We start from the raw sequence: 15465 nt of genomic DNA on the forward strand, positions 1-15465 counted from the left end.
AAGTCATGTGACCGTGCTGTAGTTCCTTTATAGCCCAACATTAGCCTCCTTTAGCTTAGCGGTGGTGACGTGAAGTCATGTGACCGTGCTGTAGTTCCTTTATAGCCCAACATTAGCCACCTTTAGCTTAGCGGTGGTGACGTAAAGTCATGTGACCGTGCTGTAGTTCCTTTCTAGCCCACCATTAGCTTTTTACTTCAAAGGTGAGACATGGAGATGCTGCCTTCAGGGTCAAACACAGAAATAAGTCCTCCCTGCTCCTCTCTATGTTGATGATTCTCAGTAACATGGTAACTCTCTCTCTCTCTTTCTCTCTCTCTCCCCCCCCCCCCAGTCTCTCCCCCTCTCTGGCTCTGCTCTCTCCCTCCCTGAGGCTTTGGGAGTAGTGGGAGTCGTCCTCCCCGATGAGAACCCTCTCCTCTCTATGGTCACTCTGCTCGGAGCAGCTATCTCTTTTGGAAACGCTGTCATCTTGATCCCCAGTGAGAAGAATCCACTTCCTGCCCTGACTTTCATTCAGGTATATGGGACATCCTTCAAAATAAAAGAATGTATGTGTAACTGTAAATACTGATGTTCCTCCTCCTCTTCCTCCTCTTCCTCAGGTGCTCCAGGCTTCAGATCTTCCTGCAGGATTAGTGAATATCATCACTGGTTATAAAGATCAGCTGACGGTCGCTCTGGCCAATCACAGCGTCATTAAGGCCATCTGGTACTGGGGCAGCGCTGAGGTAAACACACACACATACACACACAAGCACAAATACACACACATACACACACACACACACACACACACACACACACACACACACACACACACACAAACTTAAACAGGCAATTTCATATATTATTTTATTCTTATATTTGTGGAGAGCTGGAAACGTTGGATTCATGATGGATGAACTGTCCGCACTAGATACAAATATTTATATATATTTTTGGGCATTTATAATTTTTATGTATATATATTTAAAAAAATAATTTGTATTTTTTTCAATTTCAATTTTCAATTTATTTGTTTTATTTTTACATTTTGATATTGTAAGTTTGAATATTTTTATACTTTTATATTTTATACATTTATATAGATTTTTTGTTTACGTATTTCGTTTTTATATAGATTTTTTATATTATATAATGTACATATAAAATCTTATTTTATTTATCCATTGAATGCTCAGTCTAACCCGTTCTTCACCGATCAAAGAAATTACATAATTATTCAATATAAAATAAAAAAATACAAATTACAAAGTTATTTTTTATGAACCCCCTGTTTCTCCGGTTCTCTTCAGGGATGTCAGTTCCTCCAGCACTCCTGCAGCTCTCCTCTGAAAACACTGCTGCTCTCCATCCAGCAGAAAGGGGGAGAAAGGGGGAGAGACTGGACTCACCCCTCCATCCTGGAGGAGATGGGGAGGAACGCCGTGCAGTGGAAGAGCATCTGGATCCCCACGGCATGAGGGGGAGAGAGGGGGAGATAACAGCTGTTAAAGGGGGAGAGAGGGGGAGATAACAGCTGTTAAAGGGGGAGAGAGGGGGAGATAACAGCTGTTAAAGGGGGAGAAAGAGGGAGATATCTGTGGAGAAAGAGGGAGATATCTGCTGATTAAAGGGGGAGATATCTGCTGATTAAAGGGGGAGATATCTGCTGATTAAAGGGGGAGATATCTGCTGATTAAAGGGGGAGAAAGAGTGAGATATCTGCTGATTAAAGGGGGAGATATCTGCTGATTTAAAGGGGGAGAAAGAGTGAGATATCTGCTGATGAAAGCAGGAGATATCTGCTGATTTAAAGGGGGAGAAAAAGGGAGATATCTGCTGTTAAAGGGGAAGAAAGAGTGAGATATCTGCTGATTAAAGGGGGAGATATCTGCTGATTAAAGGGGGAGATATCTTTATAATGAAAGGATCCGTTTTAATTGAAAGAGAATTGGTACCAAACAAGAATTGAATGTCAAAATGTCTTAGTATTTGTTTTTAAATGACCTTTTATTTCACTGTTTTTCCACAATTTCTTGTTTAACTTTTTGTGGAAACGAGCTATTCTTCAGATCAGAAGTTAGCCATCTATGATACCTGAAGAAATGTGAGAAAGAGAAACGTCAACCGGACAAAAATAGAGCAAAATCAAGTGAGTGAGCAGAATGAGAAATAAAGAGATTACATATATTAACGTCTTAAATATTAAAGACTAAAATGAAGCACTTAAAACAGACTGACTTTACTGAAAACTTCAAAAAACGTACTTTCATGAAGGCCACATGTGATGAAGTTTATTCCTCTAATATGTCAGAATAAACTACATTACCTGCGTCCTTTATAATGACTATTCTGTCAATTAAATGTAATAATACGCTTAATTTTTGGTGTGTTTTGCAGTATTTAGACGATAATGAAGGATGATTCACAGATAATATGAGTTTGTAGGAGCGAGTCACGGTTAGATCAGGTGTTTTGGAAGGAATTGTTGATCATAAATAGCAAAAAACTAGCAAACATCTATTGTTAGAGTTAACTCAGTGACCTTATGTGCCAAATATATAAAGTATAGGTTGAGAAAACACCACAATAACATGACAAAATGGCTAAAGAGAGAGATGCTATTCCTGTAGCATGAACACAGGATGACTTTCTACCTCTAGATTTTGCTATATGTTGTGTTTCTGTGTTGGTCCCTGAAGGCACCATCTCCTGCTCCAATGGGATTTCAGAGGTAGAATAAAATGTCTTATTTTTCTTGAATACATTCCTTTTATAAACCTGAAACCTAGTCTGCCTTATGACTCAGCATTAAACGATCAATGTTGTGACCATGAAATCAAAATGTACTGTTTATGTTTATTACTGAACAATAATGCAAACCTTTAAAGCCATTAAAAACACATTCCCTCTGAAATGTGTCTTCTTTGGGTCAAAATGCAGTTATGTTAAGAATGTGTGTGTTTAAAATCTGTGTGTGTTTTCCTTTATAGCTCAACATTAGCCGCCTTTAGTTTAGAGGTGGTGACGTGAAGTCATGTGACCGTGCTGTAGTTCCTTCATAGCCCAACATTAGCCACCTTTAGCTTAGCGGTGGTGACGTGAAGTCATGTGACCGTGCTGTAGTTCCTTTATAGCCCAACATTAGCCACCTTTAGCTTAGCGGTGGTGACGTGAAGTCATGTGACCGTGCTGTAGTTCCTTCATAGCCCAACATTAGCCACCTTTAGCTTAGCGGTGGTGACGTGAAGTCATGTGATCGTGCTGTAGTTCCTTCATAGCCCAACATTAGCCGCCTTTAGCTTAGCGGTGGTGACGTGAAGTCATGTGACCGTGCTGTAGTTCCTTCATAGCCCAACATTAGCCACCTTTAGCTTAGCGGTGGTGACCGTGCTGTAGTTCCTTTATAGCCCAACATTAGCCACCTTTAGCTTAGCGGCGGTTAAATAATAAAACATGCAGGTTGTTCTTCAATATATGACATGTGTAATATACGCAGTTATGACATCAGACACACTTTGGTTAAAACCTCGTCCAGTTATCTCTTCCTTTATTTTACTCTCTTGTTCCTCTTGTATTTCCCCGAGCTGTCTGCACTGAAGTGAACTTCCTGTGAGACAGATCACAAGATGCTGAGTCGTAACCATGACTCAGCAAAATCCCTCACGTGATACAAGACTTGACTTATCATGTTACATGACACAGCATTAAAAAAACTATTTGCAGGTATGAGAATGTGGGATATAAAGTTAAAACGCTTTATAGTTCTTTAAAATTCAGTTGTATTTCTCCTGGTTCGTGGGAAACACAGTTAAGGCTGCATCACTTCCTGTTTTCAGACCATTAAAGTAACCTTGAGAGACGTTTGCATGTATAAGCGTGTATACCACAATGTGAACCGTGTTTATTACATCCCGTGTTTTATTATCATTAGCAGTCTTCCATGCAGGTTAATAGCTTCTTTATCAGTGATCAACTTATTAGAAAAGTGTCCTTGTGGAAAACGCTGAGTCATCTGATCAAAGAGCCATCATCATCATCATCATCATCATCATCATCATCATCATCATCATCATCATCATCATCAACCACATCAGAGTTTCTAGAAGTTTTCACAGGCCTTGATTAAAAAAGCAAAGTAAAGACGATGGGTAAGAAAAGATGGGATAAAGTGTTCCTAGAAATTAATGAATATTCAGAGAGAGAGAGACTTCAGCCTAACCAACCTTTAGACTATTGATAGAAACTATAACCACTTTTCTTACTTAAAATAACTAAGTACATTTACTCAATACTACTTAAGTACATGGTGTATTTCTACTCCACTACAGTTCAGAGGTAAATGGTGTACTTTTACTCCACTACATGTATTTAATCCCTTTAGTTACTTCACAGATGTGGATGAATGATGTGAAATATAATCAAGTGTTAAATCAGACTTTAGTTCCACCTGGAGTAAATTCACAAGCTACCCTGCAGTATACAAAGTCATTCAAACTAGCTGCACCTTTACCAGCTTTGAGAACACTTTAATGATCAATCATTATAAAACATATCATATATATTATTCTGAAATGGACCAATCTGCACAATGACTACTTTTACTGTCGCTACTTTCACTATATTTTGATGAGAATACTTTTCTACTTTTACTTGAGGAACATTTTGAATGCAGGACTTTTACTGTAACAGAGTATTCCTACACTCTGGTACTTCTACTTTTACTCAAGTACAAGATCTGAGTACTTCTACTTTTACTCAAGTACAAGATCTGAGAACTTCTACTTTTACTCAAGTACAAGATCTGAGTACTTCTACTTTTACTCAAGTACTAGACCGGAGTACTTCTACTTTTACTCAAGTACAAGAACTGAGTATTTCTACTTTTACTCAAGTACAAGATCTGTGTACTTCTACTTTTACTCAAGTACCAGATCTGAGTACTTCTACTTCTAAACTTTACAAAAACTTGAGACTCACTGTAGGAGTTAGTATTATAAGCAGATTGTAGTTGCATTGAGCGTAATAAGGAGATGTTTTTGTATAAACTGGTGGCTAGTTTAATTTGTATGTTCGCTGAATAAGCAAGATAAATATTTGAATAAAATACAAGTACCTGCCATTTGTCCTTTAGCATACCACATGATGTGTTTCAGGAAGTGCAGGACGAACAGAGCAGACTGGGTTTGGCTCTGAGTGGAAAAATACTGGCTCGGTGTCATATCACTTATAAGGAGATCCTGTTGTCTTGCACTATTTAAATAAAGTTAAAAAGTATGCTAGATATTAACAGAAGTTTACATAAAGAAAAACCCTCAAACCTGATATTTATCTTAAGGTTTTTAAGTATTTTTAGGAACAGATTGCATGAGGTTTGGTTGTCCTTACGCAGGTATGAAATACACAATAATGCAAATATGTATTTGTGTTAGAAAGGCTCACACACGTCTATCTCTATCTATTAAACACTAACCACCTAGCTTAGCACTTTTTTACTTTAGTTGTTATTTTGTTTCTTTGTTACTTGCTTGTAAAGCGCTTTGAGCACCAGGAAAAGCGCTATATAAATGTAATGTATTATTATTTATTATTATTAACCCCTTCATCCAAACCATCAGAAACGTGACTGAGACTCAACTGCAACACGTTTTACATTCACATACTTATTTTTAAAAAGCAGCTTTGTTCCCATCTTCATGCAAATACAGCATTTTCTTGTTGTTTCTGCAGACAGAGGACTTCTCAGACGCTCAGTGTTTCTCAACAGCGCTGTGGTGTTGAGTAATGCAATAAAAAGCACCTTGAAAACAGCGAGTCAGCTGTTCTGTTACAGCTTGTGGTAGAACAAGTTTATTGCAGTTATTAGGACAAAGTTAACTTCAATAAAATCAGAAGGGTTTGGATTCTTAACTCAAGTACACATTTTAAAACTACACTTTAAGTAAAAGTCCTGCATTGGAAATGTTAGTTAAGTAAAAGTAAGTATAATGAGCAAAACGTACTAAAAGTCTGCAGAATTCTTTTAAATAATAACATACCCAAAAAAAAACTACATAATTACAAAAATGAAATACATTTTGTTGCATTTAAGTAAAAACTACAGTATTTACTTGCATTGGAGTAGAGGTAAAGTGGCTTGTTGCTCAATTTTAGAATAGAATAAAACAAAAAGGTAAAATAAAATATGATAAAATATTTATAAAAACATAAGAAGTAAAAGTTAAATGTGGAATAGAAAGGTTTTAAAAAAAGTCACCTAATAGAAAAATATTTATATTAATATTTAAAGTTAAAATGTGCAAAAGAAAATATGGATAAAATGAAATTAATTATAATAAGAAATATGTATATGACATTTTCTGTATATAAACTTGATGTCAAAACTGCTGAGTCATTGTCACCAGTCTGAAGAGAGAATGCTTAGTCACCGTCACGTGATCTCCAAAGCTCACTGATTGGAGGAAATGCTTAGTGACGCCACGACCCCGTCTGGTATAAATACAAGGAGCGACTCAACTGCCATTTCACACCCGGGAAGAAACAAAGAAACAGTTCTTGCTTCAACAGTGTTTGAACGGAACTTTTCCTTCATCTCGATCTGAATTCGCACTTAAATCCATTCCGGACACACAGGAAAAAACCTCTGCTTCAATTTGCACTACCGAAGAGTCTTCGTAAGCTATATTTGTGTACCATTTTGTTAAGAAAAACAGCGAAGAAACGCCAGTTGATATGGATTCCCAGGTGAGACAGAACTACCACCGCGACTGCGAGGCGGCCGTTAACCGAATGCTGAACATGGAGCTTTTCGCCTCCTACTCCTACACCTCCATGGTAAGAAACACTATTTTTATCATTAAATACACGGAGCTCTTCGCCTCCATCTTAAGAACAAAACTCAATGTTCACAATTTTCAATGGCTAGAAACCCGTATCAGAACACTGCGTATCCCTCCGCACCGACATCAGTTTATTTGCGCGGCACTATTTTCTACAGTTTGTTGATAGTGTGTACTTACACTGACAGACTTCCAATGTGTTTATTTGTACTTTAACGGAGTATTATGATTATGATCCTGCATTTACTTTGACTTCACACAATTTCAGAGGCAAATATTCTACTTTTTCCTCTATTTTAAACGTATTTTATAGTTAATTTTACATATAAAAACACATGGTGCAAACTTTTCTTATAAATTATGTCTAGAACCATTCTGCATACAAACTACTCTTATTGTTGATACTTGAAGTACATTTTAGTGATAATACTTGTGTACTTCTGCCCAAAAAAATGCTGTGTCATGCTTGCGCTGGTTATTATCCCCACCCTGAAATCATGACTCATGTTTCTGTCTGCCCTCTGCTCATAACGACCGTTTATCTCGACCTGTTCTGTGTGTAATGACCGGTCTGTTTTCTAATCACTGTCTTCTGTCTGCAGGCCTTTTATTTCTCCCGTGACGATGTGGCCCTGCCCGGCTTCGCTCACTTCTTCAAGGAGAACAGCGATGAGGAGCGAGAGCACGCCGACAAGCTGCTCACCTTCCAGAACAGTCGAGGAGGACGCATCTTCCTGCAGGACATCAAGGTAAACATCTGTCAGAACGTCATGTCTGCAGGACGTCTACGATAATACTTTAATGGTCAGATCAAGTCTGAAATGCTCCTTGCATCACAGCTGCTCCATGTGTAACATCAACAGACGGATATCAAGACACAACACATGAAAAACAAACGACAAACATTTAACATAACAGCACAATCAGTGAGAGCTGCTCAAAGAGCCTTCAGCCTTTTAGTCAAGGTGAGCGTCTGTTAGGACAAAATGTCTGCCAGACGCACCCTGAGATAAGTCTACCAGATAAACTGCTGAGTCACTCAATCCACCCACCTCCTGTTTATGCAACGCTCTGTAAACAAACAAACTACTAAGAAGCAGAGAGGCTGTTGAACTCAGTACACCATGAACAACTTAAACTGCAGTATTAAGAGTTTAAATACTGTTTTTGGTAATTTTGTACCCTAAATCTAAACATCTTCGTGCCGTTAAAGCCACAGATTTCATTGGCTCTCGCCTCAGGTGACTTGGCAGCGACGTGAGAATGCTTATTTAGACGGGTGGGGTTCATTTATCCAATTATATGTACCATAATGCAACAGGGCGTTGACTTTAACGGATGCATTGAAGGCTTAGTTTGGAAAAATACAGAATATTTCCATTTGCACCTCATCCTGTTTTCAAGCTTTATTGTACAGGACTAATCTTAATATGTATATTGATATGTCCTATACTAGATTAAATGTTTTTATCCCAAATGGGGTTTTATTCTTGTTGCAGCAGCTTGTGAATAAGGCTTTGGGCTTGAGTACAACATATAAAAAAAGTGCATACACATATATTTTTAAATGTCTTTTTATGTAAACATGAGAAACTAGTGTGCTTAAATTAAGAAAACAGTGATGTAGACGGCAAGTACATACGGGTTATTATAAAGGGACAGACTTAGTGGTTGCTTTCCTAAATCTGTCTTAAAATAAACATGTTTTTCACTTATTTAAAACTAAGACTGAGGGTCTTTTGTGCAAACAGTGACTCTTTATGTAACCTCCCCCTCTAACTGGTGTTGTTCCCTCGTTACAGAAGCCAGAGCGAGACGAGTGGGGCTCAGGTCTGGAGGCCATGCAGGCCGCCCTGCAGCTGGAGAAGAACGTGAACCAGGCTCTGCTGGATCTGCACAAACTGGCCTCAGACCACACCGACCCTCATGTGAGTAACACCTGCTGAACATAGAGGAACTACACACTGATGATCTCTGGGATTCAACATCTCTGAAGCTTTAGTTGTTAACGTCTTCTCTCTCTTCTCCTCCTCAGATGTGTGACTTCCTGGAGACTCACTACCTGAACGAGCAGGTCGAGTCCATCAAGAAGCTCGGAGACTTCATCACTAATCTGAGCAGAATGGACTCCAACACAAACAAGATGGCCGAGTACCTGTTCGACAAGCACACCATGGGGGGGGAAGAACTGAACTCACCTGAGAGATCACAGCTGATCCTCAGAGTTCACCTGATCTGATCATATGTAGATGATCATGTTTGACTACATTACCCATAATCCTCCTCTCCTGTGACACTTTTAACATGGAAGTTTCTGATAACTGAATAAACGTTTTGAGCTGGATTCTGTCTTCTGTCATGTGACTTTTTCTGATGATTTAAATCTGTAGGTAACTTTAAACCTTGTTAGCTTTTAGGTTTGAATGGTTCATAAGAATATAGACCCTCAAAGTGACCAGAATGAAGCATAACGTGACCAGAAAGAGACACAGAATGAACACTAAGGGACTAAGTTACTACAGAGACGTAGAAACACCACAAAGAGGCTACTTTCAAACAGAGCTTTTCAAAGTGTCTATCACCTGGCACTCACCTGAAATAAGGTCTATTTCATTACTAAACAGAGCGTCACCATCTTATGTAACTCTGAGAAACATGAACCAGGTTACTGTACATGGTGCACATTTCTAATCTCAGCTGATAGAGATCTGTTGTCCATAGTTTACTGATCAGGGCGTCTCCATCTGATGAACCAGGGAGACATTAACGGCCACATTGGGACAAACCAAAGGGATTTAAGAAAACACAAAGAGGCTAAATATCTAGTTTCAAAGATAAAAACTCCAAATAGCCAAAAGAGACATCACATGTGTACAAAGTTTCCCAAAGTGACAGAAACTGAAGTCCTTTAGAGCTGGATGGTGTTGCCTGCTCCATGACTTCATGTTGACTTGAAGCTGCAGGTCATAGGTTTCATACACAATCACACCAGAGAGCTGCTGGGTGCACACTGCATTAGTTTCATTAGTGGAATGCTGTGCAGCCATACTTTCAGCTACAGAGATATCACAAGATTCAGCCTTTTCAGCACATGATGGGAAACTTTACACTTTTTGAAATATTCAGCTTTTTAAACTCTTTAACATGTAACTTAATGGGAGGAACCTTCAAACCCTCTTTCAGCTACACCTTGTGCCAAATGCTACTCCGTCCACATACTTTCAGCTAGAGACTTCATTCCAACTTTAAAATGATCACAAGACATTCAGCTATTAAACATGTTTTACAGATTTTTGATATTTTTTACACTTTTTGAGATATTTAACTTAGTTTGGAGCTTGGTAAAGAGGCCTTCTATACATTTACAGTGGAGGAAACAAGTATTTAACCCCCTTCAGACTTTGTAATTTTACCCACTTATTTTACAACTAAAAGCTCTTTTCAGATGAAGAGCAGGTTGTAACCGAGGCTCTGTGTCGCTCAGAGTCTGAGCGCTGCTCCTCCTGCTGGAATGACTCAGAGTTTGATAAGCCCTCCCTCTCCTTCCTGCTCTCAGACATGGGTGTAACCAACATGTTTAAGTAACCTTTCATCATTCATCAATAATTAACATTAATATAACGTTATATTGATAATGTACTCACTAAACTTACAATTCATTTAACTTATTTTCTTCCAAAAGTTAATTATCCAAAGCCTCTGTACACCCCCTTCTATTTACATGTAATGGTTTGGTCCTGCCTCCAAACGCGGTGCAGCACCGCCGGCACTTTCTACTAGAGATGGCAAATCCGGATCCTTTTACGGACTCAGGGTCTTCTGAGTCAGTCATTGAAGAGATCCGGATCATACGAGTCATTTGAGTCATATGAGTCAGCATCACCAAGACCGTAGAAATCCTATCGGTGAAACCGAAAAGTTGATGCATTTCACGAGCATATTATTATTCCATATATTTTGAATATATATATATATAATATCTGCATGTATATTTTCTATTTCGACATGTATATTTTATATTTTATATTTTATTTTATTTTTATTTCTATTCTTGTATATTTTGTAGTTTTGTTTTATGTAAAATGCCTTATGCTGCTGTAACAACAACAATTTCCCAATTTGGGATCAATAAAGTACTATCTATCTATCTATTAAACTGACGTTATATTAACCTCCGCTACACAGTGTATTTTGCTTTAATAAAAAATGTTGATCACAAAAAAAAGGGTTATTTTGCGATTTGGCAAATCTGAGTCTGCTGTTGACTCGTGCATGAGGACGAGTCTGCTGGATCTCTGGATCTGCTGCTATATGGTTACGGCTCCGAGTCCGCACGAGTCTGCTCTGCTGTGTGTTGCAGCGAGTCAGGATTTGCGAATCTGCGAATCTGCGAGTCTGCAAGTCTGCTGTTGATAGCGCGGGAGCCGGGTGCTGGAGGAGGGGCTATGCTCGTGCACATGACGAGTATGGATCTCTGGATCTGCTATGCTATTACGGACCGTCTCCACAGCAGCGTTAAAAAAATCTTGGAGGTGGGTGTATCTGAGGCTTGGGGATTTTTTTGCGATCAACCAATCACATGAATCTCCCGCCCGCGACATACGAAGCAAAAAAGCCCATAGTAAACTGGATATAAACTCCCCAAAACAGGCGAAAACCTACCACTGTCTCTGCCACCTCCCTCCATGCCTGGCTCCTCCGGTTTATATCCCGGTAGGTCTGGTCATAAAGCACCGGGTGATTCGCTACCGCTAATTTCTCCTCCATTTTTTGGAATATGAGGAAATGAACTGCGGTATGTCTCTCCCAGCATACACGCCGTTTGATTGGCTAGAGCTTGAACTGCCAGATTTGCGTACACGGGATTTGATTGGCTGACGCTTCCACCTCAGCTTCAAAAGTTGAACATTGTTCAACTTTGAATCTTGAAAATCCTGAGAATCTCCGCTCTCCTGCCCACAATGCATTTCGGCGAAAAGTGAGGCAAAGTGACGTCACCCCATTCAAAGTGAATGGGCAGAAGCGTTTCAAGATTTTTTAACGCTGCTGTGGAGACGGCCCGTTACGGTTAGGAGCCGTCGGCTCCTCTGAGTCCCCACGAGTCTGCAGGAAGTTTCACTGATCCGCGTCCCCTCCCCTGAGCCAAACGATCACTTCTGGCAGCTATCCTGTATACTTGCTAAAGGGTAGGTAGATGGACTGGGGTACGTTGTAATGTGATTTTACATGTTATAAAGAGAGTAGCGAGTGACGCAATTTATAGTTTTAATTTGTACGTCACACCAAGTGTGGGACTCAAGGACTCGGGTTAATGGAGAGGGGAGACTCGTCACGACCAGCTCATTTCTAGGATCCGGGTTAATGATCCGGATGAATCAGGACTCGCCCATCTCTAGTCCACATACTTTCAGCTAGAGACTTCATTCCAACTTTAAAATGATCACAAAACATTCAGCTTTAAAACATGTTTTACAGATTTATGATATCTTTTACACTTTTTGAGATATTTAACTTAGTTTGGAGCTTGGTAAAGAGGCCTTCTATACATTTTCAGTGGAGGAAACAAGTATTTAACCCCCTTCAGATTTAGTAAGTTTACCCACTTATTTTACAACTAAAAGCTCTTTTCAGATGAAGAGCAGGTTGTAACCGAGGCTCTGTGTCGGTCAGAGTCTGAGCGCTGCTCCTCCTGCTGGAATGACTCAGAGTTTGATAAGCCCTCCCTCTCCTTCCTGCTCTCAGACACAGCCAGCTCCACTCTGTACTTCCTGGTTCCTCCCCTTCAGATCCACACTGAGGAGGATGGGTGTAACCAACATGTGGGTAAAGCACAAGAGCTGATAGGCCACATTCACTGCGCACACACGTGCTGTTCAGATAACCTGTCACACTAGTTTCAGCTCTCAGGAAGTGAAACTCACACACTCACTGCTACTGAGAGGGGAAATGGCGCAGAAAGGAGTTCAGCTGGACCGGGAAATCTTATCTTGTCCCATCTGTCTGGATCTACTGAAGGATCCGGTGAGCACTTCCTGTGGACACAGCTACTGCATGAAGTGTATTAAAGGCTTCTGGGACGGAGAGGATGAGAAGAAGCTCCACAGCTGCCCTCAGTGTAGGCAGCGCTTCACACCGAGGCCTGTCCTGCTGAAGAACACCATGTTAGCAGCTTTAGTGGAGGAGCTGAAGAAGACTGGACCCCCACCTGCTCCTGCTGATCTCTGCTATGCTGGAGCTGAAGATGTGGCCTGTGATGTCTGCACTGGGAGGAAACGGAGAGCCTGTAAGTCCTGCCTCGTGTGTCTGGCCTCTTATTGTGACAAACACCTCCAGCGTCATTATGACGTAGGTCCATTAAAAAAACACAAGCTGGTGGAGCCCTCCAAGAAGCTCCAGGAGAACATCTGCTCTCGTCACGACGAGGTGATGAAGCTGTTCTGCCGCACTGATCAGCAGTGTATCTGTTATCTCTGCTCTGTGGACGAACACAAAGGCCACGACACGGTGTCAGCTGCAGCAGAGAGGACTGAGAGGCAGAGAGAGCTGGAGGGGAGTCGACTAAACATCCAGCAGAGAATCCAGGACAGAGAGAAGGAGGTGAAGCTGCTTCAGCAGGAGGTGGAGGCCGTCAATGGCTCTGCTGATAAAGCAGTGGAGGACAGTGAGAAGACGTTCACTGAGCTGATCCGTCTCATGGAGAAAAGAAGCTCTGATGTGAAGCAGCAGCTCAGATCCCAGCAGAAGAGGGAAGTGAGTCGAGTCAAAGAGCTTCAGGAGAAGCTGGAGCAGGAGATCTCTGAGCTGAAGAGGAGAGACGCTGAGCTGAAGCTGCTGTCTCACACAGAGGATCACAACCAGTTTCTGCACAGCTACCCCTCACTGTCAGCCCTCAGTGAACCTACACACTCCTCCGGCATCAACATCCGTCCTCTGAGCTACTTTGAGGACGTGACAGCGGCCCTGTCAGCAGTCAGAGACAAACTACAGGACGTCCTGAGAGAGGAATGGACAAACGTCTCACCGACTGAAGTGGAGGTTTTACTGTCAGCAGCAGAGCCCACCACCAGAGCTGGGTTCTTACAATATTCACAGGAAGTCACGCTGGATCCAAACACAGCACGCACATATCTGGTATTATCTGAGGGGGGCAGAAAAGCAACAGTCATGGAACAACATCAGTCTTATTCTAGTCACCCAGACAGATTCACTGAGTATGTTCAGGTCCTGAGTAGAGAGAGCCTGACTGGACGTTGTTACTGGGAGGTGGAGTGGAGCGGGACAGGAGTTCGTGTAGCAGTCGCATACAAGAATATCAGCAGAGCAGGGGGGGGAAGTGGATTTGGATACAATGACAAATCTTGGGCGTTAGATTGTAACCAAAACAGTTTTACATTTCGTTACAACAGTATCAACACTCCCGTCTCAGGTCCTCTGTCCTCCAGAGTAGGAGTGTACCTGGATCACAGAGCAGGTGTTCTGTCCTTCTACAGCGTCTCTGAAACCATGACTCTCCTCCACAGAGTGCAGACCACATTCACTCAGCCACTACATGCTGGAGTTTATCTTCATAGTTTTGGAGACACTGCTGAGTTTTGTAAACTCAAATAGCTTGAAGTCATTGGAGGAACTCTTCTACTTCTTAAACTCACCGTGTGTCCATCAGAGCTGATTGTTCATGTCTTCACTGTGCAGAGATCAGCTGTCAATCAAACATGATGGGTGGGGCTTGAACATCTTCTCATGAGTTGTTCTGTAGATGTTGGACTTTCTTCCGGCTCCTTCCTGTGTCTGTGTAGCCATGGAGGCTGTCACTGCTCAGGAGGATCCTTGGTCACCTGTAAATTTTGCTCTAAAGATTTGCTGGATGTTTCTTTTGATTCATGTTGTTTCTCTTGTAATGCACGAGTCTTCAGAGACATTTAGAATCACATGTATTACTTTGACAGATTACATGTTATTGTTGCTGCCCAAATTAACTAACACATTAAACCCAGATGGTTATAACAATTATTTCATCATAACATGTTTATTTAAAATGATATTACTTCCTGTCATGATCATAATCAATAAGTCAATCATGTATTATTCTGTTTGAAATAGCTTAGAGTCTTTGCTTGGGAAATCAATGGTATAATATTACAGACTAATTGTTGTTGTTGTTGTTGTTGTTGTTGTCCAAATAGAAATTGGGTACTCTGATGTTTTATAGAACATACATTATCATGATCATAATCAATAAGTAAATCATGTATCATTCTGTTTGAAATAGCTGAGATGAAACTCATTCATGGTGTGGATAAAGGGAAAGTGATCATGAAATCATTGATCAATAGTCATTGAACAGACTTTACTGATGGGATGTGTGATCAAATGAAATGTTTGGATAATGAATAAAGTAGAAACTAAAACAGGATGTTGTTCTTGTGTGATGTCCAAGGTGCCGTACGAAGCTGACGGAGAACATGTGGAAGTGATCTGAGACTAGAACTGAGTTTCCTCCTGAAACAAAGCTCAGTGTTCATCATCACTCAGTCTGACCCCTCCCTCACTCAAACATCTGTGTGTGCATATATATCACAGGAGGGTTGCTTTAATACACATTTACTGTAGTTGTTGATACCTTTTTTAAACCTTTTATTTT

General features: G+C 40.6%; 3 protein-coding genes across 3 annotated transcripts in view; all 3 read left to right on the top strand.

Moving 5' to 3' along the window:
* The window catches only part of aldh16a1 (aldehyde dehydrogenase 16 family, member A1), a 20914-nt gene extending 18012 nt beyond the window's left edge, over window positions 1–2902 (top strand). Inside the window, 3 exon segments of the mRNA XM_034126099.1 lie at window positions 335–520; window positions 606–731; window positions 1299–2902. Coding sequence (XP_033981990.1) covers window positions 335–520; window positions 606–731; window positions 1299–1466 — 480 coding nt within the window. The 3' untranslated portion in view covers window positions 1467–2902.
* Window positions 2903–6485: 3583 nt separating this feature from the next.
* LOC117479091 (ferritin, liver middle subunit) lies at window positions 6486–9168 on the top strand. Its single transcript, XM_034126105.1, has 4 exons — window positions 6486–6819; window positions 7427–7573; window positions 8627–8752; window positions 8860–9168. The coding sequence occupies exons 1-4, from the start codon at window positions 6718–6720 to the stop codon at window positions 9061–9063; spliced, it is 579 nt and encodes a 192-aa protein (XP_033981996.1). The 5' UTR covers window positions 6486–6717; the 3' UTR covers window positions 9064–9168.
* A 3409-nt stretch (window positions 9169–12577) lies between these two features.
* LOC117479087 (tripartite motif-containing protein 16-like) lies at window positions 12578–15237 on the top strand. Its single transcript, XM_034126101.1, has one exon. The coding sequence runs from the start codon at window positions 12771–12773 to the stop codon at window positions 14430–14432; it is 1662 nt and encodes a 553-aa protein (XP_033981992.1). The 5' UTR covers window positions 12578–12770; the 3' UTR covers window positions 14433–15237.
* Window positions 15238–15465: the final 228 nt, after the last annotated feature.

This window comes from Trematomus bernacchii, unplaced genomic scaffold (genome assembly GCF_902827165.1).
Source record: "Trematomus bernacchii unplaced genomic scaffold, fTreBer1.1, whole genome shotgun sequence".
In the NCBI taxonomy this organism is placed as follows: Eukaryota; Metazoa; Chordata; class Actinopteri; order Perciformes; family Nototheniidae; genus Trematomus; species Trematomus bernacchii.

Coding starts and splice junctions, on each gene's coding strand:
- LOC117479087 (XM_034126101.1), top strand. CDS start 12,771: ATGGCGCAGAAAGGAGTTCAGCTGGACCGGGAAATCTTATCTTGTCCC.
- LOC117479091 (XM_034126105.1), top strand. CDS start 6,718: ATGGATTCCCAGGTGAGACAGAACTACCACCGCGACTGCGAGGCGGCC. Junction 6,820..7,426: donor CCTACTCCTACACCTCCATG/GTAAGAAACACT, acceptor TTCTGTCTGCAG/GCCTTTTATTTCTCCCGTGA. Junction 8,753..8,859: donor CAGACCACACCGACCCTCAT/GTGAGTAACACC, acceptor TCTCCTCCTCAG/ATGTGTGACTTCCTGGAGAC.